Source organism: Ovis canadensis, chromosome 5 (assembly GCF_042477335.2).
Source record: "Ovis canadensis isolate MfBH-ARS-UI-01 breed Bighorn chromosome 5, ARS-UI_OviCan_v2, whole genome shotgun sequence".
Classification (NCBI taxonomy): domain Eukaryota; kingdom Metazoa; phylum Chordata; class Mammalia; order Artiodactyla; family Bovidae; genus Ovis; species Ovis canadensis.
Window position 1 is genome coordinate 84,401,073 of NC_091249.1, and position 25,753 is coordinate 84,426,825.

Here is a 25,753-nt window from a genome sequence, read left to right on the forward strand (position 1 = left end):
GACAGGCCTTGAAATTGGCCCCACCTTGCAGGGTGACCTCTAGGAAGTAGTGGGCATACTCCTTGAGGCACTCTTTGGTCTTGCGGGGGCAGGTGGTGGGCCAGCTGTGGCAGTGGTGGTCCTTCTGGCTGACGGAGGCTAAGAGGTAGTAGTCGAGGAAGTGGGCAGGCGTAGGCAGGCAGAGGTTCCAGCCAAAGGCCTCCAGCAGCAGCAGCTCTGTACTCAGCAGCTCCTTCCTGGTGAGGGAGAAGTTTTGGCTGCTCAGGATCCTGGTGCTGTTTATCTGCTCCAGCTTGGGGACGTGGTCTTCCCGATCCTCGAACTTACCTAAGGGACAAGCAGAGATTATGTGAGATAGCACTTGCTGTAAAGGCCCTCTTTATAGTACCCGATGGTGCTGGCAAGGAGAAGAGCAAGCCCAAAGGCACAGATTACAGATCTATCACATTTGAGCTCGAATCCCCACACCATCACTTCCAGCTGTGTGATCATGGAAACATGTCTTATCCTCTCTGTGCCTCAGTTCTCTATGTAAAATGGAAATTATACCTCCTAAAGCTTTTGTTAGATTCAATGAGATAACACACACCAAATGTACAGACCAGCGCGTGGATCACAGAAGATGTTCAACAGCAGTTAGCAATAGCAGCAAGGGCCTGGGCCCTCCTGTCTGGTCTGTACTAATTCAACATCACGACTGGTCAGGGGGCCACAGTCACGGGGACCTTGTAAATCTGGCCTGTTGTTGCAGATGTGGAAGAGCCCTTCAGTGGCTCCCCAGTATCTTCAATACTGAGCTTTAACTCTGTCAAAGGTTTCTGAGTTTGGATTTCCTTAAAACAGTTTGCTTGGGAGGTGAGCCTGGGGAAGATCTATAAGTAGGAGAAGACAGAAAAGGGATGAAAGCCAAGGTGCATTTTATCTTGAAGAGGTATCTAAACACCATGTTCACTGAAGCATGATTCACAAGAGCCAAGAAAGCCTAAGTATCCACTGACAGATAATGAATAAAGAAAACAGTTATTTATATACAATGGGTCCCATCATTTCATGGCAAACAGAAGGGGGAAAAGTGGAAACAGTGACAGACTTTATTTCCTTGGGCTCCAAAATTACTATGGATGGTGACTGCATCCATGAATTTAAAAGACACTTCCTCCCTGGAAGGAAAGCTACGACCAACCTGTACAGCATATTGAAAAGGAGAGACATCACTTTGCCCACAAAGGTCTGTATAGTCAAAGCTATGGTTTTCCCAGCAGTCGTGTACGAATCTGAGAACTGGATCATAAAGAAGGCTGAGTGCCAAAGAATTGATGCTTTCAAACTGTCGTGCTGGAGAAGACACTTGAGAGTCCCTTGGACTGCAAAGAGATCAAACCAGTCCAATCCTAAGAGAAATCAACCCTGAGTATTCACTGGAAGGACTGGTGCTGAAGCTGAAACTCCAATATTTGGCTGCCTGAAGTGAAGAGCCGACTCACTGGAAAAGACCCTGATGCCAAGAAAGACTGAAGGCAGGAGGAGAAGAGGGGGGAACCGAGGATGGTTGGACGGCATCATCAACTCAATGGACATGAGTCTGAGCAAGCTCTGGGAGATGGTGAAGGACAGGGAAGCCTGGCGTGCTGCAGTCCATGGGGTCGCAAAGAGTCGGACATGACTGAGCAACTGAACAAAAACATGTTTGTTGTTGTCATGTCCGACTCTTTGCGACCCCATGGACTGCAGCACGCCAGGCTTCCCTGTCCTTCACTATCTCCTGGAGCTTAAAGTGATATTATTCAGCCATGAAAAGAAGAAAATCCTGCCATTTGGGACAACATGGATGGACCTTGAGGTGAGTAATGAGAGAGACAGACAACTACTATAAGATATTGTTACCGAAGATCACCAAGTTCGTGTGCCCGACACAGTAAGGCCAAACAATACTAAAACACTGGAATTTGGAACAGAGAAAGGTTTATTACAGCGACATGAAAGGAGATGAGTGACCCATGCCTTAAGAACCCCAAAGTTACTGAAAGCTTTCAGCAAAGCCATTTTAAAAGTAAAAAGATGAGGGAGGGACATGGTTACTTGTGTCAGAGCCTTTGTTCTTGAGGTCAGGTAATGATGTTCCTATAAAGCTCCACCAAATCAATGTTATTCCCTGTTCTGACACGAAAGGGCCAGGTCCTAGGTTCTGGGACCTTCACTCTCCGAGGCCCAGGTTCTGGCTGAGAGGAGGCAGAGCTCAGCTGGCAGCTTCCTCAGGGCCACATCCCAATATCCTGTCCAGCTGTCATCGCCGAGGGAGCCAGGCACTCAGGACCCAACTGGCCCTCACGCTCCTCAAGCTGCCCATACGGCGGGGGCAGGTCCTGAAAACTGTGAGCCAGGCAGACAGCCACTGCTGTTAGGTCACAGACAGGGACTGAGGAGAGGTTCACAGCTGCCTTAATGTCTGGGCCAAGGCTAGTGAGTGGCCTTGGCAAGGGCTCTGGTGCCCTGCAGGACACAGTCCCCAGTCTGTTCTCTGGGCCCCTAGTTCACCCGCTGGCCCAGGGCTGGGTGAGTTGGGGGGCCTAGGGGAGAAGGCCGTGATCCGCCTCTTAGCTCACTCTGCACCTCAGGACCACCACTTTACAGTTGTCTGAATCCCCTCACTAACTGTTGTTGCTTGTGGGCGGGGCCCACTGCCCCGCTGTCCAATGGCAGAGAAGGACCACTAACGGTTCTTCTTTGACAGTTGGTTGCCAGTGGGCGGGGCCCACTGAAGCACCTACCAATGACTGAGCAGGACCCACTGCCTGGTAACGGTGTGCAGAGTGATGCTGCACAGCAATGGCTACTATGCTAAGGGCTGAGCTCCCAGCACTGTGTTACAGTATTTGTTACATGCAGAATCTTTAAAAAATTGAACCCAGATACAGATAACAGATTGGTGTTTGCCAGAAGCGGGGTGGGGAATGGGATCAGAAGGTACCAACTTCTAGTTATAAGATAAATTAAGTCCTGGGGATGTAACATAGGGTGTAGTGACTAGTTAACCATATTGTATATTTGAAAGTTGCTAAGACAGTAGATCTTAAAAGTTCTCATCTTAAAAGAAAAAAATTCTATGTGAGATTATGAATGTTAACTAATTGTGATTTCACAATATATGCATACATCAAACCATTATGTTGTACAACTTAAATCAATACATTATGCCAAATGCATCTCAATGAAACTGGAAAACATGGTGTCATGTAACTTCCAAGACAATGCTTTAAGAGGCCTTACAACCTTTTAAAAAATTATTATTTTATTTTGGCTGTATTGAGTCTTAGTTGTGGCACACGAGATCTTCACTGTACCATGGCGGACCTTTCATTGCAGCACATGGACTCTCTAGTTGTGGTTTGCAGTCTTAGTTACTCCAAAGTATGTGGGATCTTAGTTCCCCAACCAGAGATCGAACCCGCGTCTCCTGCATTGCAAAGTGGATTCTTAACCACTCGACGACCAGGAATGTCGAGAGACCTTACAGATTCAACTTGGCCCTACCTGGAGTGTCATTCCCAGACCTCCATGTAAGGAAGCACATTTAGCCTCCTGGAGTCAAAGAAACCACAAGGATGAGAACAGACGTGCCCAGGCAACATCCAGCACTGATTCTCATACATGAGAATGAGGCCACTCTGGACCTTCCAGGCCAGTGGATTCTCCAGCAACTGTATGAATGAGCCAAAGTGAAACCAACACAGAACCACTGTGCAGTGCACACTGCTGTTGTTTTAAATCACTAAGTTTTGGGGTTGTTTGCAGGAACAGATAACTGGAATATACTCATACCAGTGCACAGTGACAAAAAGATGTGAGATCCCACAGACTGACCTGTCACAAAGCTTGGAAAGGGACTTCCCTGGTGGTCCAGTAGTTAAGAATCTGCCTGCCAGTGCGGAGGACATGGGTTTGATTCCTGGTCTAGGAACTAAGATGCTCAGAGGCAACTAAGCCCATACACCACAGTACTGAAGCCTCGCCACCCTAGAGCCCATGCTTTGCAACAAGAGAAGCCACCACAGTGAAAAGCCCTCCCATCACAACTAGAGAAAGTTCTCACACAGCAATGAAAACCCAGCACAGTCATAAATTAAATAATTAAAAAAAAATTTTTTTTAAAAAGAAGTAATAGCCGAGTCCAGAGATAAACAGGCTCTAGGTTAGACATTTACAACTGGCTTCCTATTTGCATTTCTTGGGGCAGGAAGAAGTGGGCTTCAGACTGGACACTTCTAACCAGTCTCCCGCTTGCATTTCCTGAGATAAGAGATAGGTGGGCTCCAGTTAAGGCATTTACAATCAGCCTCCTATTTGCCCTCCAAAATGGAAGTAACAATAGAAACAGGGGAAACAGCCAGCCTTTGCCTCTCGTAAACACCTTAAGGTAATAGTCATGGCAAGGACAATGAGGGACAAAATCCTGCTTGAGTCAAGGATTAAGGAATTTCTGCTCCCCACTTTTTTGGATAGACACTACACATGCACAGAAAGGCTCCTTGTGAGCCAAAAGTCAGGGAATAATGCTGGACCATAATGAGTCTTGATCCTCCCAGAAGACTTCACTTCAAAATCTATCTTGGTTGAGGGGTGTGCGCACATCCAAGAGAGGGTCCCAGGGTAGGTCAGATGTGGAAAAAGAAACCAGATAATTGGCTAAAGGTAAATAAAGACCTGTAAGAACTGACCTATACAAATGACTTACCCACCTCTTTACTGCATTCCTCCTCACTAAGGGGGATATCCACAACCTTTCTCTCTGGGCGTGCATCTCTGCCTTGCTTCTGTCTTAACAAACTGCTTCTCTGTGTGCTCTCCCACCTGTTACACGGTCTCTAATGATAAACTCTGTACCTGCATTTACAGTTCTTGTCTCTATGATAAATGCATTTTTCACTGGGGGCAAAGATCCACAGAAAAATAGCTTCTAGCCTGTAACCCTGATTGGTCTGGTGGCTGGGATTGCTGGTTTTCATCCAGGCTACCTGGGTTCAATTCTTGGGTAGGAAATTAAGATCCTACCTCACACCACTGCTCACTGCTGCCTCACTGAGGTCATGATTACATACTGGAAGATCCTGGAAATAAACTGCATGAAATACATCCAAATGGAGCTAGATACAAACAAAAATAAAACACAAACCTTGGGTTATCCTGCTCAGGGTCAAGGGAATGGAGGATTTCCATAGTAATGGCGCTGGGCAGTCATCCATGGTAGAAGCCCCACAGGCAGCCTGAGCTGGAGGCAGCTCTACAGGAGAAACTGCTGGGGACTCCTAGCCTTCACACCAATGCTCAGGGAAACCACTCACACCGGACTGTGGCCTTGGCCACTGAAGTTTTCTGAAGGCACTGTGCCCTCCTTGCTGACGAGCCTTGGTTAGCGCAGCCCCTCTGCCCGAAGCACCTTTTCCCATCGTCCTGTCATTCCACCAAGCTCACCCTGTCCTCCACCTCAAAGCCACTCCCCTTCGGAAGCCTTCCCTGACCACAGTCCCCACGTGCTGCCTGACACCCACATCAGACAGTGTACCCAAGGCCTGACCTCAGTCCCATCACGCTGGCCTCCAAGTCCAGCCTCGCTGTGTGCAGAACAGCTGCTGGAGCAGGTGTCGGAAAAGGCAATGGGCGACCTAGTTGAGCTTGGAGCACACATCTGTTCCGACAGCGGGAAGAGCCAACAAAGAGTCCACATACCTGTGCACAACTGCCAGCGCCCCGTGACCCAGTTCTCAGCCGACACTCTTGCTCGCCAAGAGATAAGGAAGTAATCACTTCAGGCAGGCAGCCCTGCACCAGAGACAACACACTCCTCACCAAGGCCTCAGAAGACGTCACTGAGAAATGAAACACCGACTCTGGGAGGCCTGCATCTTCTCAGGGAGCCAGGCAACAGCCAGCCCACCGGATGGGCAGAGACGATGACATGCAGTTCTGGTCTTTGCCTCGGAGGAGGGACCAGTGCAGCCCAGACTCATCTCCTTCCCAGCCTGCCAGGCACAGCCCTGCCTCCAGAGCACACACCTTCCCTTGTACCAGGGCAACTCGGACAGGAAAAGGTGAGGACAGTGCTGCCCCTTCCCCAGGTGGAAGAGGCCTTTGTATGATGAAATCCGGGGAGAGGGTGCTGCCTGCTGATCAGGCCTTGCGACGTTCCGCAGCCTCACGGCCCCACGCCCTCCCTAAACACTGGATCCAACCACACCTGAAACGTGACCCCTCCTCCAGCGGGGTGTGCTCATGCCCTCACCCACCTTATCACATGTCCTCCAGAGCTTTGATCAGAGGCCACTGGGTGTCATCAAGGCACCTCTCACACACAAGATTTTTAAATTTCAAATCTACTGTCAGTGGCCAGCAACTGGCCATTAACAGGTCACTAACAAGTATGAGAGCTTCCCTGGTGGCTCAGTGGTTAAGAATCTGCCTGTCCATGCAGGTGATGTGGGTTCGATCCCTGGGTTGGGAAGATCCCCTGGAGAAGGAAATGGCAACCCACGTCAGTATTCTTGCCTGGAGAATACCATGGACAGAGAAGCCTGGAAGGCTATAATCAGTGGGGTCGCAAAAGAGTCAAACACGACTTAGCAACCAAACCATCAACAAGTGTGAGCCGCAGAATAGGAACCACATCCCACACGTTCTCAGCTGTGCCCGAGGTCCCAGCACAGTCCCTGGCACACAGTAGACGTCCCATGCCTATTTGTTGAGAGAATGAATGGTTCTCTCTGGATAGTTGAACTGTGCTTGTTGCTTCGGTCATATCCAACTCTTTGTGACCCTAAGGGATGTAGCCCGCCAGGCTCCTCTGTCCATGGGATTCTCCAGGCAAGAATATTTAAGTGGGTTGCCATGCCCTCCTCCAGGAGATCTGCCCCACCCCACCCAGGGATCGAACCCACATCTCCTGTGTCTCCTGCACTGTAGGCACATTCTTTACTGTCTGAGCCACCAGTGAAGCCCTAGTTGAATTGCAGGCCGTATGAATTGTTCTCTGATGCTCTCTGATTATCTGTACTCCCTAATTTTTTTCTCCAATGATTCACATATTCTTTTGGCAACTTAAGAAAAAAACTTTTTTTGCCAACTTATTAAGGTTTCCCTGAACCTTGGGCTCACTTGAGTCAATGCTGTTCACAGACACTCAATAGCTAGAGCTCTTTTCTTCCCAGAACAGAAGGTGAAGGTGAAGGTCACAGCTCTGGCAGAAATATCAATCATGCCCTAGTGGCACTGAGACCCTTCCATGGCTCTGCTGGCAGTCAGCCATCTATCCCAACAGGCTGCTGCTGCTGCTAAGTCACTTCAGTCGTGTCCGACTCTGTGTGATCCCATGGACTGCAGCCTACCAGGCTCCTCCGTCCATGCGATTTTCCAGACGAGAGTACTGGAGTGGGTTGCCATTGCCTTTTCCTTCTATAGATGAGGCTGAGGTTATTTAATGAAGCTGAGAAGCAGCATATCACATTTGAGAACCACAAGCCTCAACATCACCTAGGAACCTGTTAGAGAGGTGAATCCTTCAGCCCCACTCAGACCTACTGTATGAGACTCAAGGTGGGGCCTAGCAATTTGCATCCTAGCAAGCCCTCCAGGTGGCTCTTCGGCACACTCAAGTTTGAGAACCCCTGCTCTGGCACACTGTACTTCCCGCAGTTCTGTGGAAGTAGAAGAATCTCTCATCCAACCCATCCCTTTAGATTAGTTCAATGTCGTACTCTGTGAAGCCTTATCCAACTCCTCAGTCAGCAGACTGGGTTCCTAAAGCACCTTATCCTGCCCCTATCAGAGCCTTTGCCACACTTGACTTTAATTGTCTCTGATGCTGGGCTACCTAAGGCAAGGAAGGGCATCTTATTCATCTCTGTATCTTCAGCACTGGAATATAGTAGGCACTCAAAAACCGCTGCTAGAATGAACACATGAGTGAATAATCGATGCCACAGTGCAGAGTGGAGGAGGGGTAGAGAGTGAAGGGGTGGAGAAGGGTGCAGAATGAACCTCCCAGGGCCTTTCCAGCAATTTCACCCTGGGGTTGACCGAGCCCCAATTAACCTTTTTTTTTTTTTTTTGGCCTCACCTTGCAGCATGTGGGATCTTATTTCTCCTACCAAGGGTCGAACCTGCGTCCCCTGCATTGGAAGTACAGAGTCTTAAGCACTGAACCACCAGGGAAGTCCCAAGGTCCAGTTTACTTTGCCCACCCTTCCCTGGCCTTCTCAGAGTGGCACTAGCCTCTGAGGGTCCATATCCCAACAGGCAGATGTACTCAATCAGATTAGTTCCTCCCTGCCCTTGTTGCTTTCAAACTTCTCAGAGTTGTGCCTTTCCCAGAGCTACCAGGACCCAAAGAATCACCCTGAAATGGAAAGGCCAGCAGTTACTGAGGAATCTGATTCTCCGGCTCCCTCTGCTCCCCACACAGGGGAAGCTTCCTGGGGACTCACTGCACTGCAGGCCAGAGCAGGGCAGAGCTGGGTCTGAATCCTCAAGTTGACCCTGGACCTAAAAGCACTGAAATCCACAAGTTGTTCATTTCCTCTCTAGGAATATGCCCCACGTGGAGAAAGCATGGCTGTGCAGTATGCAAAGTCCTCTAAGGCATACCCAGCACAGAGATGGATGGAGCCCCATGCTGGGCTGGGCACTGGGCTTTGTGCTGGACACATGCCGGATGCCCCCAGGTAGGTTCTGTTCAGAGCCCCAGGGACTTAGAGGAAAAGGGCCTGCAAGCACTCAAGTCCATACCTAGGAGCGACCTCACAGCCCATGCTATTAGAACAACACATTTCACAGCCAGCAAAGATTTTATGAGTTTCTGACACTGCATATGCAGGGCATCCTTCTTCCCAGGTCTGGGGGCCAGGCAGCCCTTTGTTCCCAGCCTGCCAGCACTAAGCACCGCCACCCAGCTGCTTGCTCCTGACTGACAAAGGGCACAGACAACAAATGCCAGGAGTCTTCAGGCAGGTCCCCTGGAGGAGTGGGGGACAGAAGTCTGAGTCTTTCCAAGTCAGGCAAGAGCCACACAATTTGCCTCCAACTTGTTTGATGTACTTTTATTAGGAAAATTTTCAAATCCACAGAAGAGATGAAAGAACAGAACAATGAACCCAGATGACCCCTCCCCAGAGTCACCAATTGCTGACACAGAGCCACAAATTCTGTGTGTGTGTGTGTGTAGTATATAAATATTGGTTTTGCTGGACTATTTTAATTAAGTTGCAGATATGACATGCCACCCCTCGTTACTTCAGCATCCATCCCTGAGGTCATTTTCCTATATTACAATGCCAGTCACAATTCCAAGAACATCAACAGTAATGCAATGACAGTTTCTAACATTCAATCCATATCTGGCTTTCCCCAAGGGTCCTGAAAATGCCTTTATAACCTTTGTTTTTTGGATCCAGATCCAACAAGGCTACACATGGTGTCTATTACATCTCTTTGGCCCCACTCTTTGTTTTTCATGACACCGACTCTGGATGAATCTGGGCCAGCTGTCTGGTACAGTGACCCATATCCTGGACTTCCCTGATTGTTTCCTCATTATCAAACAGTTTGGTCAACAAGACTACAGAGGCGATGCTTTGGTCCTACTGGGTCTCCTCAGGAATTATACAAGGTCAGTTTGTCCCAGCAATAGCGATGCTACGTTTGATCACTTGGTTAAGGAGCTGAAACCAGATCTCTCTGTTTTAAAGGCACCACTCTCCTGTGAAATTAATAAGTCATCTGTGAGATGACACCTCAAGATAAAGTGAATACCCTGTTTCCCAACAACCTTTAACTCAATGGTTTAGCATCCATGGATGATCCTTTCCTAAATAAATTGTTATACTGGGGTTGAAAAAAAAGAATTTAATCAGTATTTCATCTACATTTCATCTACCATTTCACCTACATTTTTCTTTTCACACTGTTCCAATTTTGAACAGTAGGAGTACTATCAACATACTAAGGTTAAAAAAAAAAAAAAATCCTAAGCTTCCCTGGTGGCTCAGAGGTAAAGAATCCACCTGCCAACACAGAAGACATGGGTTCAATCCCTGGTCTGGCAAGATCCCACATGCCAAAGAGCAACTAAGCCCGTGAGCCACAACTACTGAGCCTGTGCTCTAGAGCCGGAGAGCCGCCAGCAACTAAGTCCATGCACCCTAGAGCCGCTGCTCCACCACAAGAGAAGGCACCACAATGCGGAGCCCATGCACCATGATGCAGAGCCCATGCACCACGATGCGGGGCCCATGACCACGATGCGGGGCCCATGCGCCGCGATGCGGGGCCCATGCGCCGCGATGCGGAGCCCATGCGCCGCGATGCAGGGCCCATGTGCCGCGATGCGGAGCCATGCACTGCGATGCGGGGCCCATGACCACGATGCGGGGCCCATGCGCCGTGATGCGGGGCCCATGCGCCGCGATGCGGAGCCATGCACCACGATGCGGAGCCCATGCACCACGATGCGGAGCCCATGCACCACAATGAGGGGCCCATGCACCAAGATGTGGAGCCCATGCACCGCAGCTGGAGTAGCCCCCACCTGCTGAAACTACAGAAGAGCCCTCGAGACAAGGAAGACCCCACACAGCCAAAAATAAATAAACAAAATTATAAAAAGAAATCCTAAGGCTATCAAAGCACTCACCCTGAATCTGGGAGGCCAGTGGCACGCACATGAGCCCAATGTTAGTGGTGATGGTGAAACACGCAAACACCACCTTTGAGGATGTTCTGTGCATCAGCTGGCTGACTGCTCCCACACTCCCAGGGGCTGGTTCAAAGACAGCCTGAGCCACTCTTGGAAGGTCACAGTCAGTAGACTGATGACATCTGTCCACCAAGTGGCCTAAACAGTCTCCACCACGGTGGCCAGACACTGCAAGCCAGCAAGCCTTGGAAAGGATATCCACACAATAGCTTTTCCTTTTTTAAAAAATGGTATTTTTAAAAATTGTAGTAAAATGCACATAACATAAAATGTACCACTTTAACCCTTTTAATTGTACTGATCAGCGGCATTAAGTACATTCACACTATTGTGTAACCAATCTCCAGAACTCTTCATTTTGCAAAAACAGAAACTCTGTACCCACTTAACAACTCTCTGTTCCCTTCTCCCAGCCCCTGATAACTGCCTTTCTACTTTGTCTCTTCGAACTGACTAAAGATTAGCTCTTTCTTATTCTACCTACTGTCCTGACAATCAAGCCTTCAGTTCAGTTCAGTTCAGTTGCTCAGTCATGTCCGACTCTTCGCGACCCCATGAATTGCAGCACGCCAGGACTCCCTGTCCATCACCAACTCCTGGAGTTCACTCAAACTCACATCCATCGAGTCGGTGATGCCATCCAGCCATCTCATCCTCGGTTGTCCCCTTTTCCTCCTGCCCCCAATCCCTCCCAGCATCAGAGTCTTTTCCAATGAGTCAACTCTTCTCATGAGGTGGCCAAAGTACTGGAGTTTCAGCTTTAGCATCATTCCTTCCTAAGAACACCCAGGGCTGACCTCCTTTACCATGGACTGGTTGGATCTCCTTGCAGTCCAAGGGACTCTCAAGAGTCTTCTCCAACACCACACTTCAAAAGCATCAATTCTTCGGCGTTCAGCCTTCTTCACAGTCCAACTCTCACATCCATAGATGACCACTGGAAAAACTATAGCCTTGACTAGATAGACCTTTGTTGGCAAAGTAATGTCTCTGCTTTTGAATATGCTATCTAGGTTGGTCATAACTTTCCTTCTAAGGAGTAAGCGTCTTTTAATTTCATGGCTGCAGTCACCATCTGCAGTGATTTTGGAGCCCAAGAAAATAAAGTCTGACACTGTTTCCACTGTTTCCCCATCTATTTCCCATGAAGTGATGGGACCAGATGCCATTATCTTTGTTTTCTGAATGTTGAGCTTTAAGCCAACTTTTTCACTCTCCTCTTTCACTTTCATCAAGAGGCTTTTTAGTTCCTCTTCACTTTCTGCCATAAGGGTGGTGTCATCTGCATATCTGAGGTTACTGATATTTCTCCTGGCAATCTTGATTCCAGCTTGTGTTTCTTCCAGCCCAGCGTTTCTCATGATGTACTCTGCATAGAAGTTAAACGAGCAAGGTGACAATATACAGCCTTGATGTACTCCTTTTCCTATCTGGAACCAGTCTGTTGTTCCATGTCCAGTTCTAACTGTTGCTTCCTGACCTGTGTATAGGTTTCTCAAGAGGCAGGTCATGTGGTCTGGTATTCCCATCTCTTTCAGAATTGTCCACAGTTTATTGTGATCCACACAGTCAAAGGCTTTGGCATAGTCAATAAAGCAGAAATAGAGCATATCAAATAGAATACTGACTTTTCTGAAGTAGGACCAAGAGAAGCAATATTTTTAATTGCTTAAAAAACCCCTCAAACTCTTAATTTCAGAAAATTTTAAATATTAAAAAAAAACAACCCACAGAGAAAATGTTATAATGAAACCCGATGAACGCATTATGAACCTTTAATGATCATCCACATTTACACTGTCTTTAGAAGAAGTCTTGCAACTTCCCTAGTGGGTCAGTGATTAAGACTCTGTGCTTCTATTTCAAGAGGTTCAGGTTCAATATCTGGTTGGAAAACTAAGATCCCGCATGCCACAGAGCCAAAAGAGGAAAAAAAAAAGAAAAGAAAAATCCTTAAACAAAAAGGTAAATAAGCACAGAATGGGAGTTTTTCTTAAAAAGCTGGCCTTTTAATAAAAAGTTGACTGTTTCTCATGCCCGAGCTCAGCGCTGCCCACTCTCTACTAGACAGATTCCAGTTAATTCCTGCAAGAATCCTACATCCCTGGCAAGACACACACTTAAGAGATTCATTTAGGATTACCTGCTGCTCATTCAGGAGTTAAACCTAGGCTCAGACATGAGGCCAAGGCCTCCTGGCTACAGAGACCAGGTTTTAATGCAACAGCTATGAAAACAATTCTTCTTTGCTAAAGAAGTGCAATGCCTTTTAAAACAGGCAAAGCTGCTCTTTCTCAAGAAAGGCCACTCTCCTATTTTAAAGTCTCCCCCCACACCCACCGCCCCGCTTTTCATCTGAGACTGAGAAACAAAATGTTCTCGATCAGGGATTGAGACCCCATGGCTACTCCTTCTTCCAGCAGCCCTCGGCCCTACTCTGTGTGCAGCCGATGATAAAGGGAAGGGTGGTAAGCAGGTCAGAGGGTAAAGAGCCACTCTGGTGACTGCCTGGTCCTCCAGTGAACCTAACATCTTCTGACATGACTATAGAAGGTGCTGGGCGGTAGAGGAGGTGAAGACCCAAGAGGAAAGAGAAAGTCCTGCTGGAAAGGGCTTTTCCCCAATGGCTGGGAGAGAAAGTACTCCGGCCCTTTAGTCCCCAGGCTGGGCCAGGCAGAAAGACCTTTCTGATGCAAATTCTTCCTTAGATTCTTCTTTTAAGGGAGGGGAGACAGGTGGCCTTCAGGAAGAACAGGATTTTTTTTGTTTGCTTTTTGTTTTTGAGCAAGATATTTAATGAGGGCTGAGCATCCTGCTACCAGGGGAAACCCAGATTCTGGGGGAGGGGGGTCCTTAATGGAAACAGTCAAGAATGCCTCCTCTCGAACCGTCACCCCCACCCCCACCAAGGATTTCAAGTTCAGGCTCAGGTGCTAGTTCTCCATCCTCACTGCTGTTATGATTCACACGATTCTGGGCAATCACATGGAAACCTACACCCGAAAGGATGGTTGGGAAGGCTCAAGGAGACAGAAGGCAATACGATTGGCAAAGGACCCGGGGTAAAGCAATCGCTCCATAAATGGTAGCAGCTGCTGCTATTATTTGCTGAACATGGTATTTATTCTTTGCACCTTGGACCTGGGATGTTCTTCTAAAGTCCTGTTAGTTAAGTAGAGATGAACTAGCGTTGGCAGTCAATACTACAAACATTTTGTTACAGGCTCTGAAAAAGGGGTGAAAGTAAGTCCAACCAAAGGCTCCCTCAGCCCACTGATCCCACCGGCCGGGCTGTACCAGACCCCCAGAGAGAATGCCAGAGTGGCTCCAGCCTCCTTGCCCTAGACGGTGATCTTGAATTCCACCCTTCTGCTGGTAATTTCAAGGTTCCCAGAGCCTGGGAAGTCAAGGGCAGTGTGGGGTCCAAGGCCTTTCCCGGATGGGTCCTCCTCACAGGGGAGGGACTTTCCTAGTCTAGCTAGTTGGCAAAAGGCAGAGAATCCACACACCAGGATGTGAGCCCCAGAGGGCACGTGGTTCACTCTGGGCTCCCCTCTGTCTCCCAGGCTCCAGCACTGCACAGCAGGCATCAAACAATGCAGGCAGCCCCCAGGGAGGCGCAGCCTCAGGAACTGACAAGCAAACTCAGTTCATTCTGGGAACAACCCCAGAGGTTGGGAGTGTTTTCCACATGGAATGAGAAGCTCAGAAAGGTTAAGTGAGTTGCCCAATCACCCAGTTGTGAAGAGCAAGAGCAAAATGCAGTCTGGCTAGCTCCTTATTCCATGAGGATGGGAACACATCTGTCTTTGTAACATTGTAGATGCCCTTCACTTAGCACAGCAGCCAGCACAAATTTAATACTTAAGCAGTTCTTTTTAAAATGAATACAGAAATGGTTCCAAAGTCTAGAGTTTTCTATTCCACAAGCAAGAAATCTCAGATACAGTCACAAAGATCCTTGCAATTCCAGAAAGTCTCCGAGAGTATATTTATCTGGGCGCAGGAATTCCCATGAACATGGGTGTCAGGCCAGCTGCAACCTCCCCATCTAACCACCCTGTTGTCCACAAATACTCACCTCTGTCAATCCTCCTCTTTACGCCATTTAGCAATTTAATCCCAGAGCCTTTCCACTAAAGATGTGTATGATCAAAGAGACTTAGTTTTTTCTTCCAAAGCAGACTTTCTGCAATAAAGAATAGCCTCCCCTAGAGGATGTGGGGAAAAAAGGAAACCTCCTACACTGCTGGTGGGAATGTAAGTTGGTGCAGCCACGGCGGAAAACAGTGTGGAGATTCCTCAGAAAATTAAGAACAGAATCATCATACGATCCAGCAATCCCATTCCTAGGCATATATCCAGGCAAAATCATAATTCAACAAGATATTATAGTCACATCACATTACTCACAGCTAAGACATGGAAACAATCCAAACGCTCATCAACAGATGAGCAAGATGCAGAGCATGTATCCTACGGAATACTACTCAGGCACAAAGAAGACTGAAACAATGCCATTTGCAGCAACCTGGATGGACCTGGAGATTAGCTACTAAGTCAGTCAGAAAGGGAAAAACAAATACCCTGTGGTATCACTTATATGTGGAATCCAAAGTATGACACAAATGAGCCGATCTATGAGACAAACAGCATCAGGGACACAGAGAACAGACGTAACTGCCAAGGGGGAGGGCGATAGGGGAGGGATACACTGGGAGGGTGGGGCGAGCAGATGTAAGCGTTTATATATGAAATAGATAAATAACATCCTACCGTATAGCACAGGGAACTATATTCAACATTCTATGATAAGCCATAATGGAAAAGGATACATTAAGAAAATAATGTGTGTATAAGGGAATCACTGCTGCAATGCAGGAATTAACACAACATGGTAAATCAACTATACTTCAATAAAAAGAAAATTTTTAAAAAAAGACAGATTCCTCTCCACCCAACCAGCTTTTCATTAAAAAAAGAAATTTTTTTTTTTAGTTACTGAGGCCAGAAGGTTGCTTCCTATTCATCCCCAAACGGGCCATGCTCATATGCAGCAGACAAGTGTCTTTCCAAGGAACCAGGGGCGACAGTCTGAGCAATCTGATGGAGAAGCCAGAGCCAGCACTGCGCGCAGGGCCACCCAGGCTCTCTGGGGGCTCAATCACCGCCTGCGTGGCTGGGGGCGAGTCTCAACCTCAGGGCATGAGCAACAGGAGTGACAGGAGGAGACAAAATGCTCGTGAGGATGGCACAAGGGCTCAGCATGCTCAGAAGGGCCCAGAGCTCAACAAACCCTGGAATGTGCACTGCTTTATAAACATCTGCTCGCTTCAGAGCCAACCGTGCAGTCAGCCACAGGTGCAGTGACAGCTTCACCTGAGGACCAGATTTCAGGTGGGAGAGAGAGAAAGCCAGGGACAGAGCAAGAAAACCCTCCTGCTGTAAGACAGTACTTCGGGGACTTTCCTGGTGGTCCAGTGGCTAAGACTCTGCACTCCCCATGTAGGGGGCCTAGGTTTGATCCCTGTTCAGGTTAGACCCCGCAGGCCACAAATAAAGATTCCACATGCCACAACTAAGACTCAGCATGGCCAAATAAATAAATATTTTTTTAAAAAATTAGATCTTTAAAGAAAAAAAGAGTGCTTCGGTGGCAGTCTTCAGTGAAGGGAAGAACCTATAAAGACCATTGTAGGTGGGAAGTGGGGAGCATCCTACACCCCCAGTCTGTCCTTGAAGACCTACCCCAGATGCACCGCATCCAAGAACCCCAGCCCCTCCAGGGATCTAGAGGTTAGGAAATGTCCTGCAGAAACAAGCCTGTGATCCCAGCCAAACTGGGGCATCTGGGAGACCCAGTGGGGAGGTAAAGTGGGGTTCTTCCATGGTTGAGCTCCCTGCCTTCCTCAGGACACAAAGAAAGGCCCTTAAGGAATGTCCATGATCCCTGCAATTCAAGATTCCTTTCACACACACACACCTACTACGCGCTGAGCCTGGGAGATGGTGGGGCCCGAGACGATCAGGTCCTTGGGCTCACCCTGCCTTTCAGAGCCTCCCCGTTCCCCTCCTCACAGCAGGCTGTTCTGTTATGACTGCATCTTCAGGGTCCAGAACAGAGCAGAGCTCAATAAATAACGAATGAATGACTCAAAGCACATTTCTGACAGGCTGGCTCAATTCCGGAGTTCAACTCTGGACTGGAGGTGAGGCTGCGGGTAGTTGTTTTCTCCAGGAGGAAATTGTAAAAATGCCTCCGAGTCAGAGGTGGCATCTGGCCAGCTGGGTCACACACCGGCTTCCCTTCTGGCCGTGAGGGCTTCCCTGTCTCAGGATGGAGCAAACTGGTGGGATGACTTCACTCGCTGACCACAGCAAAGCCTGGGCTCTTTTGTGCTCCTCTTTAAAAGGGACTCAAATAATTTCACTGAGTGTAAAAGCAGGGCCATGCAATGTGGCCCCCTGTCATATACATAGCTGGTTTCTGGGGCCAGGGTCAAGCACTGCTTTGTGCAGAGGAAGGGAGTTCTCCCCTGTAATGAAGGCCACTGCTTTGCAGAATGCCCCTGCCAGCTGACTTGGGCAGCTCCGGACCAGGCCTGACTGGGCTGCCAGCCACAGAAAAGCTGACAAGTTCTCTTCTGAGCTGAAGGCGTGGATGTCAGGAGTTCTGGATCCTTTGTTATTCCAACTTCTCTGCTTGGAGAAGGGAGAAGGGGGAGGGGGAGGAAAATGAGGAGGAAGAAGAGGAGGAGGTGGCGGGAGGAGGAGCAAGGCAGCAACCTTGGCCGCCTCTCTCAAGGTCAGAAGGGGAGCCGCTTCCAATCATGAGGCCTGGTCCCTGGGGCTGAAGCTTCCATCCAGGTCAGCTGAAACACGGCTCAGCAGACTCAGAAAGCACAGGAGCCAGGCATCTCCCAGCAACCTCTCTGGTTGCTGGTTTGAGTCTTCCTGCTATGGCCAAGAAGAGAATGACCTGCTCGGTGACAAAGGCTGCTGTTGTGCAGTGGCCGAAAGCAAGGACTCGGGGCCACCTGGGTCCCCATCCGGGCTGCTCACCCAATTGGAAAGTTACCCAACCCCTGGGTCTCAGTTTCCTCCTCTGTCAACTGGAGGAAATAACAGTGCCTACTTCACAGGATGGTTTTGAAGATTAAATAAGCAAATCCATACAAAGAGTTCAAAACACCACCTGGCCTATAAACAATAAATCTTAACCATCCCACGATCACTGAAGCCAGGATCTGCCCTCCATCCCCAAATTCTGACTGTAGGAAAAAGCGCAGCAGGTTTTCAAGTAGCTTTTATTGTAGCTACTGCTTTTTTAAAGTAGCTTTCTATTTTCTAATTTTCTACAAGGAACAAATATCATTCTGCCACTGAGGAAAAACAGTTTCAACTTCTCGGAAATCGAGACGCCACTGTTGGGACCCTCGAAGCCAGAACCAGCAGACTAAGTGCCAGAGAAGGTTCCTAAACATGGATCTGCCCTTGGTCAAGACGAGGATGTAGGGAGGGGCGAGGCATGCCCACTGAAGACCATCTTGAAAATCTAGACAAACACAAATAATACAGTCTCATTTCGGGGGAATTTCCTGGCAGTCCACTGATTAGGATTCCACGCTCTCACTTCTGAGGGCCCAGGTTCAATCCCTGGTCTGGGAATTAAGATCTGCCAAAAAAAGAAAAAGATTAATCTCATCTGACCTCCCAGGGAAGGCTAGGCTGGCACATTTCTTTTGGGTCTGAAAGGAGTTTTAAAGCAAACCTTCTCTCTCGCCTCGTTTCCAAGATCACCAAGAAAAGAAGGAACAATGATCCTACAGAAAAAAAGCCGTGGTCACGTGCAGCCTGTTCACAGCACCAACTATGCCCAATGCTTGCCCAAGGATAAGGCATTAAAAAGTTTGTCGTTCAGACTTCCCTTGAGGTCCAGTGGTTAAGAATCCGCCTCCCAATGCACGGGACATTGGTCCCTGCCACCCCCTGGTCCAGGAGGATCCCACATGCCTCAGGGCAACTAAGCCCACGCCACAACTACTGAAGGCCACACCCTAAAGCCCATGGTCCGCAACAGGAGAAGCCACCGCAATGAGAAGCTAGCAGCCCCTGCTCGCTGCAACTAGAGAAAGCCCATGTGCAGCAGCAAAGACTCAGTGCAGCCAAAAATAAATATTTTTTCTTTTTTAAAAAATCTGTCATTCGGAACATTGTAGAGGCCGCAGCCATCAGGGACGACAATTCTGAAGCAAGTGTTTTCGACGCCTCTGTGCTTCCCAAGCTGTATGTGAAACAACACTATTGCATGAACCGTACCATTCACAGCAAAGTAGTCAACCAGGCAGCATTCTCAGAAAGTGCCACCCTGAACAGCAGCACCCTGATTTAGACTGCAGGTGCTGCTCCACGACCTCCACTGAAGCCCATGAAAGGAGATGAGTCCTTAAAGACTGAAGAAATACTGTTCTCTGAAAAGACAGTAAAATGGAAATCATACTTTTCTTTTTAAAAAATAATTCTATTTCTCTTTTTCCTTGGCTGTGCTGGGTCTTTGCTGCCTTGAGAGCTCCTCCCCATGTGCAGTGTGCAGGCTTCTCACCGAGGTGCCTTCCCTTGTTGCAGAGTACAGGCTCTAGGGCGCGCGAGGGCTTCAGTATGTGCAGAATGTGGGCTCAGTAGTTGGGGTGCATGGGCTTAGCTGCTCCGTGGCATCTTTCCAGACCAGGGTTCAAACCCACATCTCCTGCATGGGCAGGTGGATTCTTTACCACTGAGGCACCAGGGAAGCCTGGAAATTATACTGAAGAGAGAGGAAAAAAGAAAAGAACCGAAAGCTGCCTTGCTGGTCCCACTGTAACCAATGCAGACATTGGTGGGTGCCTCAAGGAGGGCAGAACGGTATGACCAGAGGTGTGGACCCCCCACCACGCAGAGCCCAAGTCTCCTTGGCAAAGCACGGAAGGGCTCTAACCTGGAGGACAGCCTCTGGGTGTGAGGAACTGGTGGCCCAATGATGAAGGACTCTGAACTCTGCCCTCTAAGCTTTCAGCATTAGCAGGAGGATGCTTATAATGCAATTCTGGCTGTGAGAGCAGAGAAAGAACTGTAAGACACTGAGCATTCACTGCTCAGTGGGTTCAAGGTACTGTAGATAAGAAAATAAAGATGCCTAGATTCCAGCAGCCAAACCGCAAAAAGCATGAGGAGCAGAGAGAGTGCCCAATGTCGATATCCTAGTCATGGTGTGAGCCAAAGTGTTCTCCTAACAGTAAGGACACTCGGATCTTCGCAGCAGGGTGACTGGCTTGTTCTTGGCGTGTGCCCAGGACTTGCTGGTCATGCCTGGCTTGACGCCTGCTTTCTTAGGATGCCGGCTTGATCTGCTTTGTGCCCCGCTATGTGCCGCTGAGTCTTCCAGGTGAACTCTACCATTCTACCACAACCGTCTCCTTGAGGTTGACCACTGCATCTGGCATACAGCAAAGGCGGAATACAGGTTTTTTGTGACTATTTTACTTACGTGGGGTCAAGGGCTCTTAAACACCGCATGATAGATCAACTCACGCAGCTCAAGTTTCCCCGTCCCCTCAAAAAACCTCTGAGACCAGAACAGCAGGCCTTAGCCAAACAGGTCTGGGTACTAGACTTGCTAGGGCAAATGGCATAATTTCTGTGACCAGCCCAGTCAGCTGTCTGATGGGCACTTCACACAGAATCCCTCCCCTCAAACAGTTCTAAGCCTGCCAGTCTGCAGAAACAGGAACAGGAAATGGAAAATCACCACGTCCTCATTCACTGTACAGTAACACTGGAGCTGCTTGGCGTGGCCCTCACGTGACAGACCACTGTTTCTAGCCTGTCTTGTGCTGTGTGGGCACTGCTGAAATACTACGGATTAGAATACGCACCACGGACACTGCAGCAGCTTTCTGGAGGAAGTAACACACGCTGATCATATCAAGTGCATGCATCAAAAGTGAGACCCATCCTGACTTCTGAAATGTGAAACCATGGCCGGAAGGAAACACGGGGCCGACCACTCTTGCATGAGAGGCAGGGAGCACTGAATTATTTCCTGAACAGGGACAGCCAAGTTTCCTTGCAGATTTGAGTCTAATTCTATAAGCAAGTCTCACACTGTTTTGAGGCACACCCTGAACAAGGCTACCTGGAAAAACTGCCCCCACTTACATCTACTGAGACACAGGAGATGCAGGTTCGATCCCTGGGTTGGGAAGATCCTCTGGAGGATGAAATGGCAACTCACTCCAGTATTCTTGCCTGGGAAACCCCATGGACAGAGAAGCTTTAAGGACTACAGTCCAAAGGGTTGCAAAAGTTGCTCCGACACGACTGAGCATGCCGGCACACAAGCAGCCTGTGACTGGTGCCCCAGTGGGGTCCCAAGAATCCCCGGCTTTAGGGCGAGCTGGGGCATCTTCCTTCATCCCTGTCGAGCAGGGACATAGGAGGGATTAGGCTGCTTTCAAGTTTCCGAAACCTCAAAATTTCAGAGGAAGCGACCCATCCCCCCACTCCGCTGGCAAAGAAGCTGCTTCTCAGCAGCTAAGTAATCAAAGCAGGGGAAGGGGAGGGGAAGGATACAGGGGTGAGAGAGAGAGGAAGACAGTTTACTGAGAGAAAGACAGGCCTCTTCTGGAATCTGCGGAGGCCCAGAGGCAGTGCTTCTTTTGGTACCTTCACTAAGAGATGAGGCTATTGATGTCCGGCTTAAGAAGCCTTAAAAGCAGTTGTTGTGGGAACTCATTTCTTACCTGGGCGTCCTGGACAGGACAAGGCAGAAAGGCGGGATGCAAATGCACTCCCCGCTGGGAAGCCCTAGCAGACTGATGAGGGGCCAGGATGGGGGAGGGACGTGGCTCTCCTTCTGATGGTGGAGAAGTGTGGCTCCAAAGGCTCCTGCACACTAAGTTCAACTGAAGAAAAAAAGGATCCTCAGCTGTTGGTTTCAGTGCAACATACCAAAATCTTAAATGCACACACCTCTGACCAAAACCATCCCATCTCTGGGCATCTATCCCACAGACATACTTCAGTGTGCAAAGATGCAAGGGAAAGGACAGTTGTTGTCACATTGTGTAAAGCAGTGTAAAAAAAAAAGGATGACAGTGTAAATATCCATTGACAGAGAAATCATTCTATAGATGTCAGTGTTTATAACATGGAGAATTCTGCACTCAGTATAAAGAGTAAGGTGCCTCCACAAAGACGGACGGGAAAGATGTTCCCTAACGAACCACAAAGAAAGCACCTTTGGTGTTAACCCACTTGTGCAGATCTAACTGATTCTGATTATTCATGGTGCACACTGATCCGGTGAACACAGAACCATGCTCCTAGAGGGAAGATACAGGGTTAGGTTCCTGTGAGTCTGATCACAATCAACCAACACATAAGCTTCTTTTTGGACTTCCCTAGTGGTTCTGTGGTTAAGAATCAGTCCCTGGTCCAAGAAGATGCCACATGGCGCGGAGCAGCTATGTCCACGTGCCACAACTCCTGAGCCCATGTGCCTAGAGCCCAAGCTCCAAAAGAGAAACCATGGCAACAAGAAGCCCACCCACAGAAGCTAGAGAAAACCTGAGTGCAGCAACAAAGACCCAGTGGGGCCAAAAAACCCGCTACGTAACCTTTTCTGTGTATTTTTGTTTAATATATCATTGATTTTTGATCACTGAACTCACAACTAACAGCACTATACCTTCTGCCTGAACAAAGCTTACCTAACACACAGCACAGCCTTCCTAAAAGCAAGAACAGAATACTGTAGTTCAACATGATGGTGGGGGCTCATGTCACACAGCAAAATCACCAACAAGCAGAAAAATCAGAAAACATGACACTAAACAGAGCAGAAAAGGCCAGCTGACACTCGCTATTAGTATGAGAGCCGAAATGAGAAAGCACAGAGCTGCCCCCCAAATTTCTAGAAGTACTGGTTTGGGAGTTACAAATAAATTCCAGTGAACAGGTGAATTTGCAAGTATGGAATCTTGGCTCATGAAAGCTGACTGACTGTATGTTTGTATACACACAGAATATTCCTAGAAAATACATTCGATCGATTTTGGGCAAAGATATAAGAAACTGTTCCCATGAGTTGTCTCTGGAGAGTGGGATGGGCATCAGATTTTTTATTTTATTCTTTGAATCTCATTACAAGTGAGTGTACCACTGCTAATTTTAAAACTCTACCAGAGGGAGATGGGCCTGCTACAGTTCTGTTCAGTTCAGTTGCTCAGTCATGTCCGACTCTGTGACCCCATGAACCACAGCACGCCAGGCCTCCCTGTCCATCACCAACTCCGGGAGTTCACTCAAACTCACATCCATTGAGTCGGTGATGCCATCCAGCCATCTCATCCTCTGTCGTCCCCTTCTCCTCCTGCCCTCAATCTTTCCCAATATCAGAGTCTTTTCAAACAACTCAGCTCTTCGCATCAGGTGGCCAAAATATTGGAGTTTCAGCTTCGGCATCAGTCCTTCCAATGAATATTTAGGACTGATTTCCTTTAGGATGAACTGGTTGGATCTCCTTGCAGTCCAAGGGACTCTCAAGAGTCTTCCCCAACACCACAGTTCAAAAGCATCAATTCTTATGTGCTCAGCTTTCTTTATAGTTCAACTCTCACATCCATATACGACTACTGGAAAAACCATAGCCTTGACTAGATGAACCTTTGTTGGCAAAGTAATGTCTCTGCTTTTTAATATGCTGTCTAGGTTGGTCATAACTTTTCTTCCAAGGAGCAAACGTCTTTTAATTTCATAGCTGCAGTCACCATCTGCAGTGATTTTGGAGAGTGGGATGGGCAACAGATTATTTTATTCTTTGAATTTTATTACAAGTGAGTATACCACTGCTAATTTTAAAACTCTACCAGAGGGAGATAGAACTACTACAGCGCAGAATAGCAGGACTGACTCAGGCCCAGCTAAGGGAGCCTGCCCTGCAGGAGGACCCAAGGACAGAGAGGGGTCCTTTCCTTGCAGAGACCATGGGATCACCCTCCTGCTTGATGCCTCCCTCTCCTGGGGAGAAGGATGAGGGCTGAGATGAAGGCCAGCACTGGACTCAGGCTCAGCTACAAAAAAATGGAAGTCAGAATTTTATCCCAAGAAACACATGGACTCATCTCCCTGAGCTCCCACAGCTTTTCACAAATCAGAATTCAGGGGCAGGATGCAGCTCACCAACAATTCAGCACTCAGAAACCTTGTTTTCCCAAGGAGCGGTCGGGGGTCCGAAAGTCACAATGAAAGAAAACAGAAGCTTGCAAAGAGAAAGTATAATGCAATTGGGATTAGCTGGAAAGAAAGAATGAAAAAAAAAGAATGATAAAAGGAGGAAGGGAGGAAATCTGGCAATTTTGTTTACTGGGCAGTTTATACAGCTGTTAACCTATGATTCATTCCCTCCCCCACTCCGAGAAATGAAAATAGGTTTATTTTCTCAATTATGAAGATACATAAGTACATCTAGATCTGGAATGATACACCCCAAACTTTGGGAATGGGACTATGGATTTGGGGAGAAACTAATTTTTTTACGCTAGGTGCTTCTGTTCCTTTTGGATTCTTTTTAACAATAAAAACATACAGTAAAAAAAAAAAAATATATATATATACACACACACACACACACACACACACATATATATATATATATATATATATATATATATAGTAAGTCTCCTACATATGAACCTTCAAGTTGCAAACATTCAAAGATGCAAATGTGTCAATGTCAGGCATGAGTGAAACTGGGGCTTGCTCTCTGTCTCCTAGTCCTTCAGCTCTGCCATCTCCCGCCTCCTCTCTCTCCTCCTGTCAGTAATTCTTGCCTGTTCAATCGATACCAGCCCCTGCATGCCGGCTATTGTACTGTAGTACTGTACTTTTCAAGGTACTGTACTGCAAGATTAAAAACGTTTTATTTTTTGCTTTTGTTTTTATGTGTTATTTGTATGAAATGTATTACAAACTTATCACAGTAGAGTACTACACAGCAGATTGTGTTAGTCAGGTACCTAGGCTAACTTTGTTGGACTTACGAACAAGTTGGACTTACGAATGCACACTTAAAACAGAACTTGTTCGTATGTCGGGGACTTACTGCATCTCATACTTTTTATATCATCATCGTAAGATCTTATACTACATTTAAGGCCTTGCCATCCTAGCTACATGCCACTGGTCATGCCTCTTGCCTTTCTGGGTTTCTTTCCCTCCCTCTCTCCTTTCTCTCCTTCCCCGGTCCATATCCTGGGGATAAGGACTCAGCACACATTTATCCCTGAATGGCAATAACGAGGCAAAGGCGAAACTCCAAGTTTCCTTCAAAAAGCTTAGCACAGAATAACCACATATGGGCAGCAATTCCACTCCAATGTTGATACCCAAAAGAACTGAAAATAAATGTTCTAACAAAATTGGTGCTCAAATGTTTACAGCAGCACTAATCCTAGCAGCCAAAACGTGAAAACCACCCCAATGTCCATCAACATGTGAATGGATAGACAAATTGTAGTCCATCCATAAAAGGCTGTATGTATCCATACAGCCATAACAAGGAATGAGGCACTGAAGTACTGACACATACTACAACATGGATGAACCTTAAAAGAAACCAGACATAAAAAGGTCACATATTATATGATCCCTTTCCATATGCAATATCCAGAATAGGCAACTCCATAGAGACACAAAACAGACTGGTGGTTGCCAGGGGCTGGGGACAGGCAGGAATGGGAACTGACTGCTTAATGGGGTACATGGGCACCTTCCAGAGTGATGGACATGTTCTGGAACTAGAAAGAGCTGATGGCTATACAACAGTGGCATGTGAACTGAGTGCCATGGGACCGCACACTTCACTGTGGTTAAAACAGTAGATTCTACGTTGTGATTTGAATTCTACCTCAATTTTAAAAAACAAAGCAAAATTCCAAACTGTGTGACTCTGGGCCTCTCTGAACCTACAGAATG

At 47.7% G+C, this 25,753-nt stretch overlaps 1 protein-coding gene across 4 annotated transcripts in view; it reads right to left on the reverse strand.

Moving 5' to 3' along the window:
- CCNJL (cyclin J like) overlaps nucleotides 1-25,753 on the reverse strand; it is a 65,368-nt gene that overhangs the window by 5,185 nt on the left and 34,430 nt on the right. For all 4 annotated transcript variants that reach the window (XM_069592536.1, XM_069592534.1, XM_069592537.1 and 1 more), the window contains one exon: nucleotides 25-327. In XM_069592536.1, coding sequence (XP_069448637.1) covers nucleotides 25-327 — 303 coding nt within the window. The remainder of the gene's footprint in view (nucleotides 1-24; nucleotides 328-25,753) is intronic.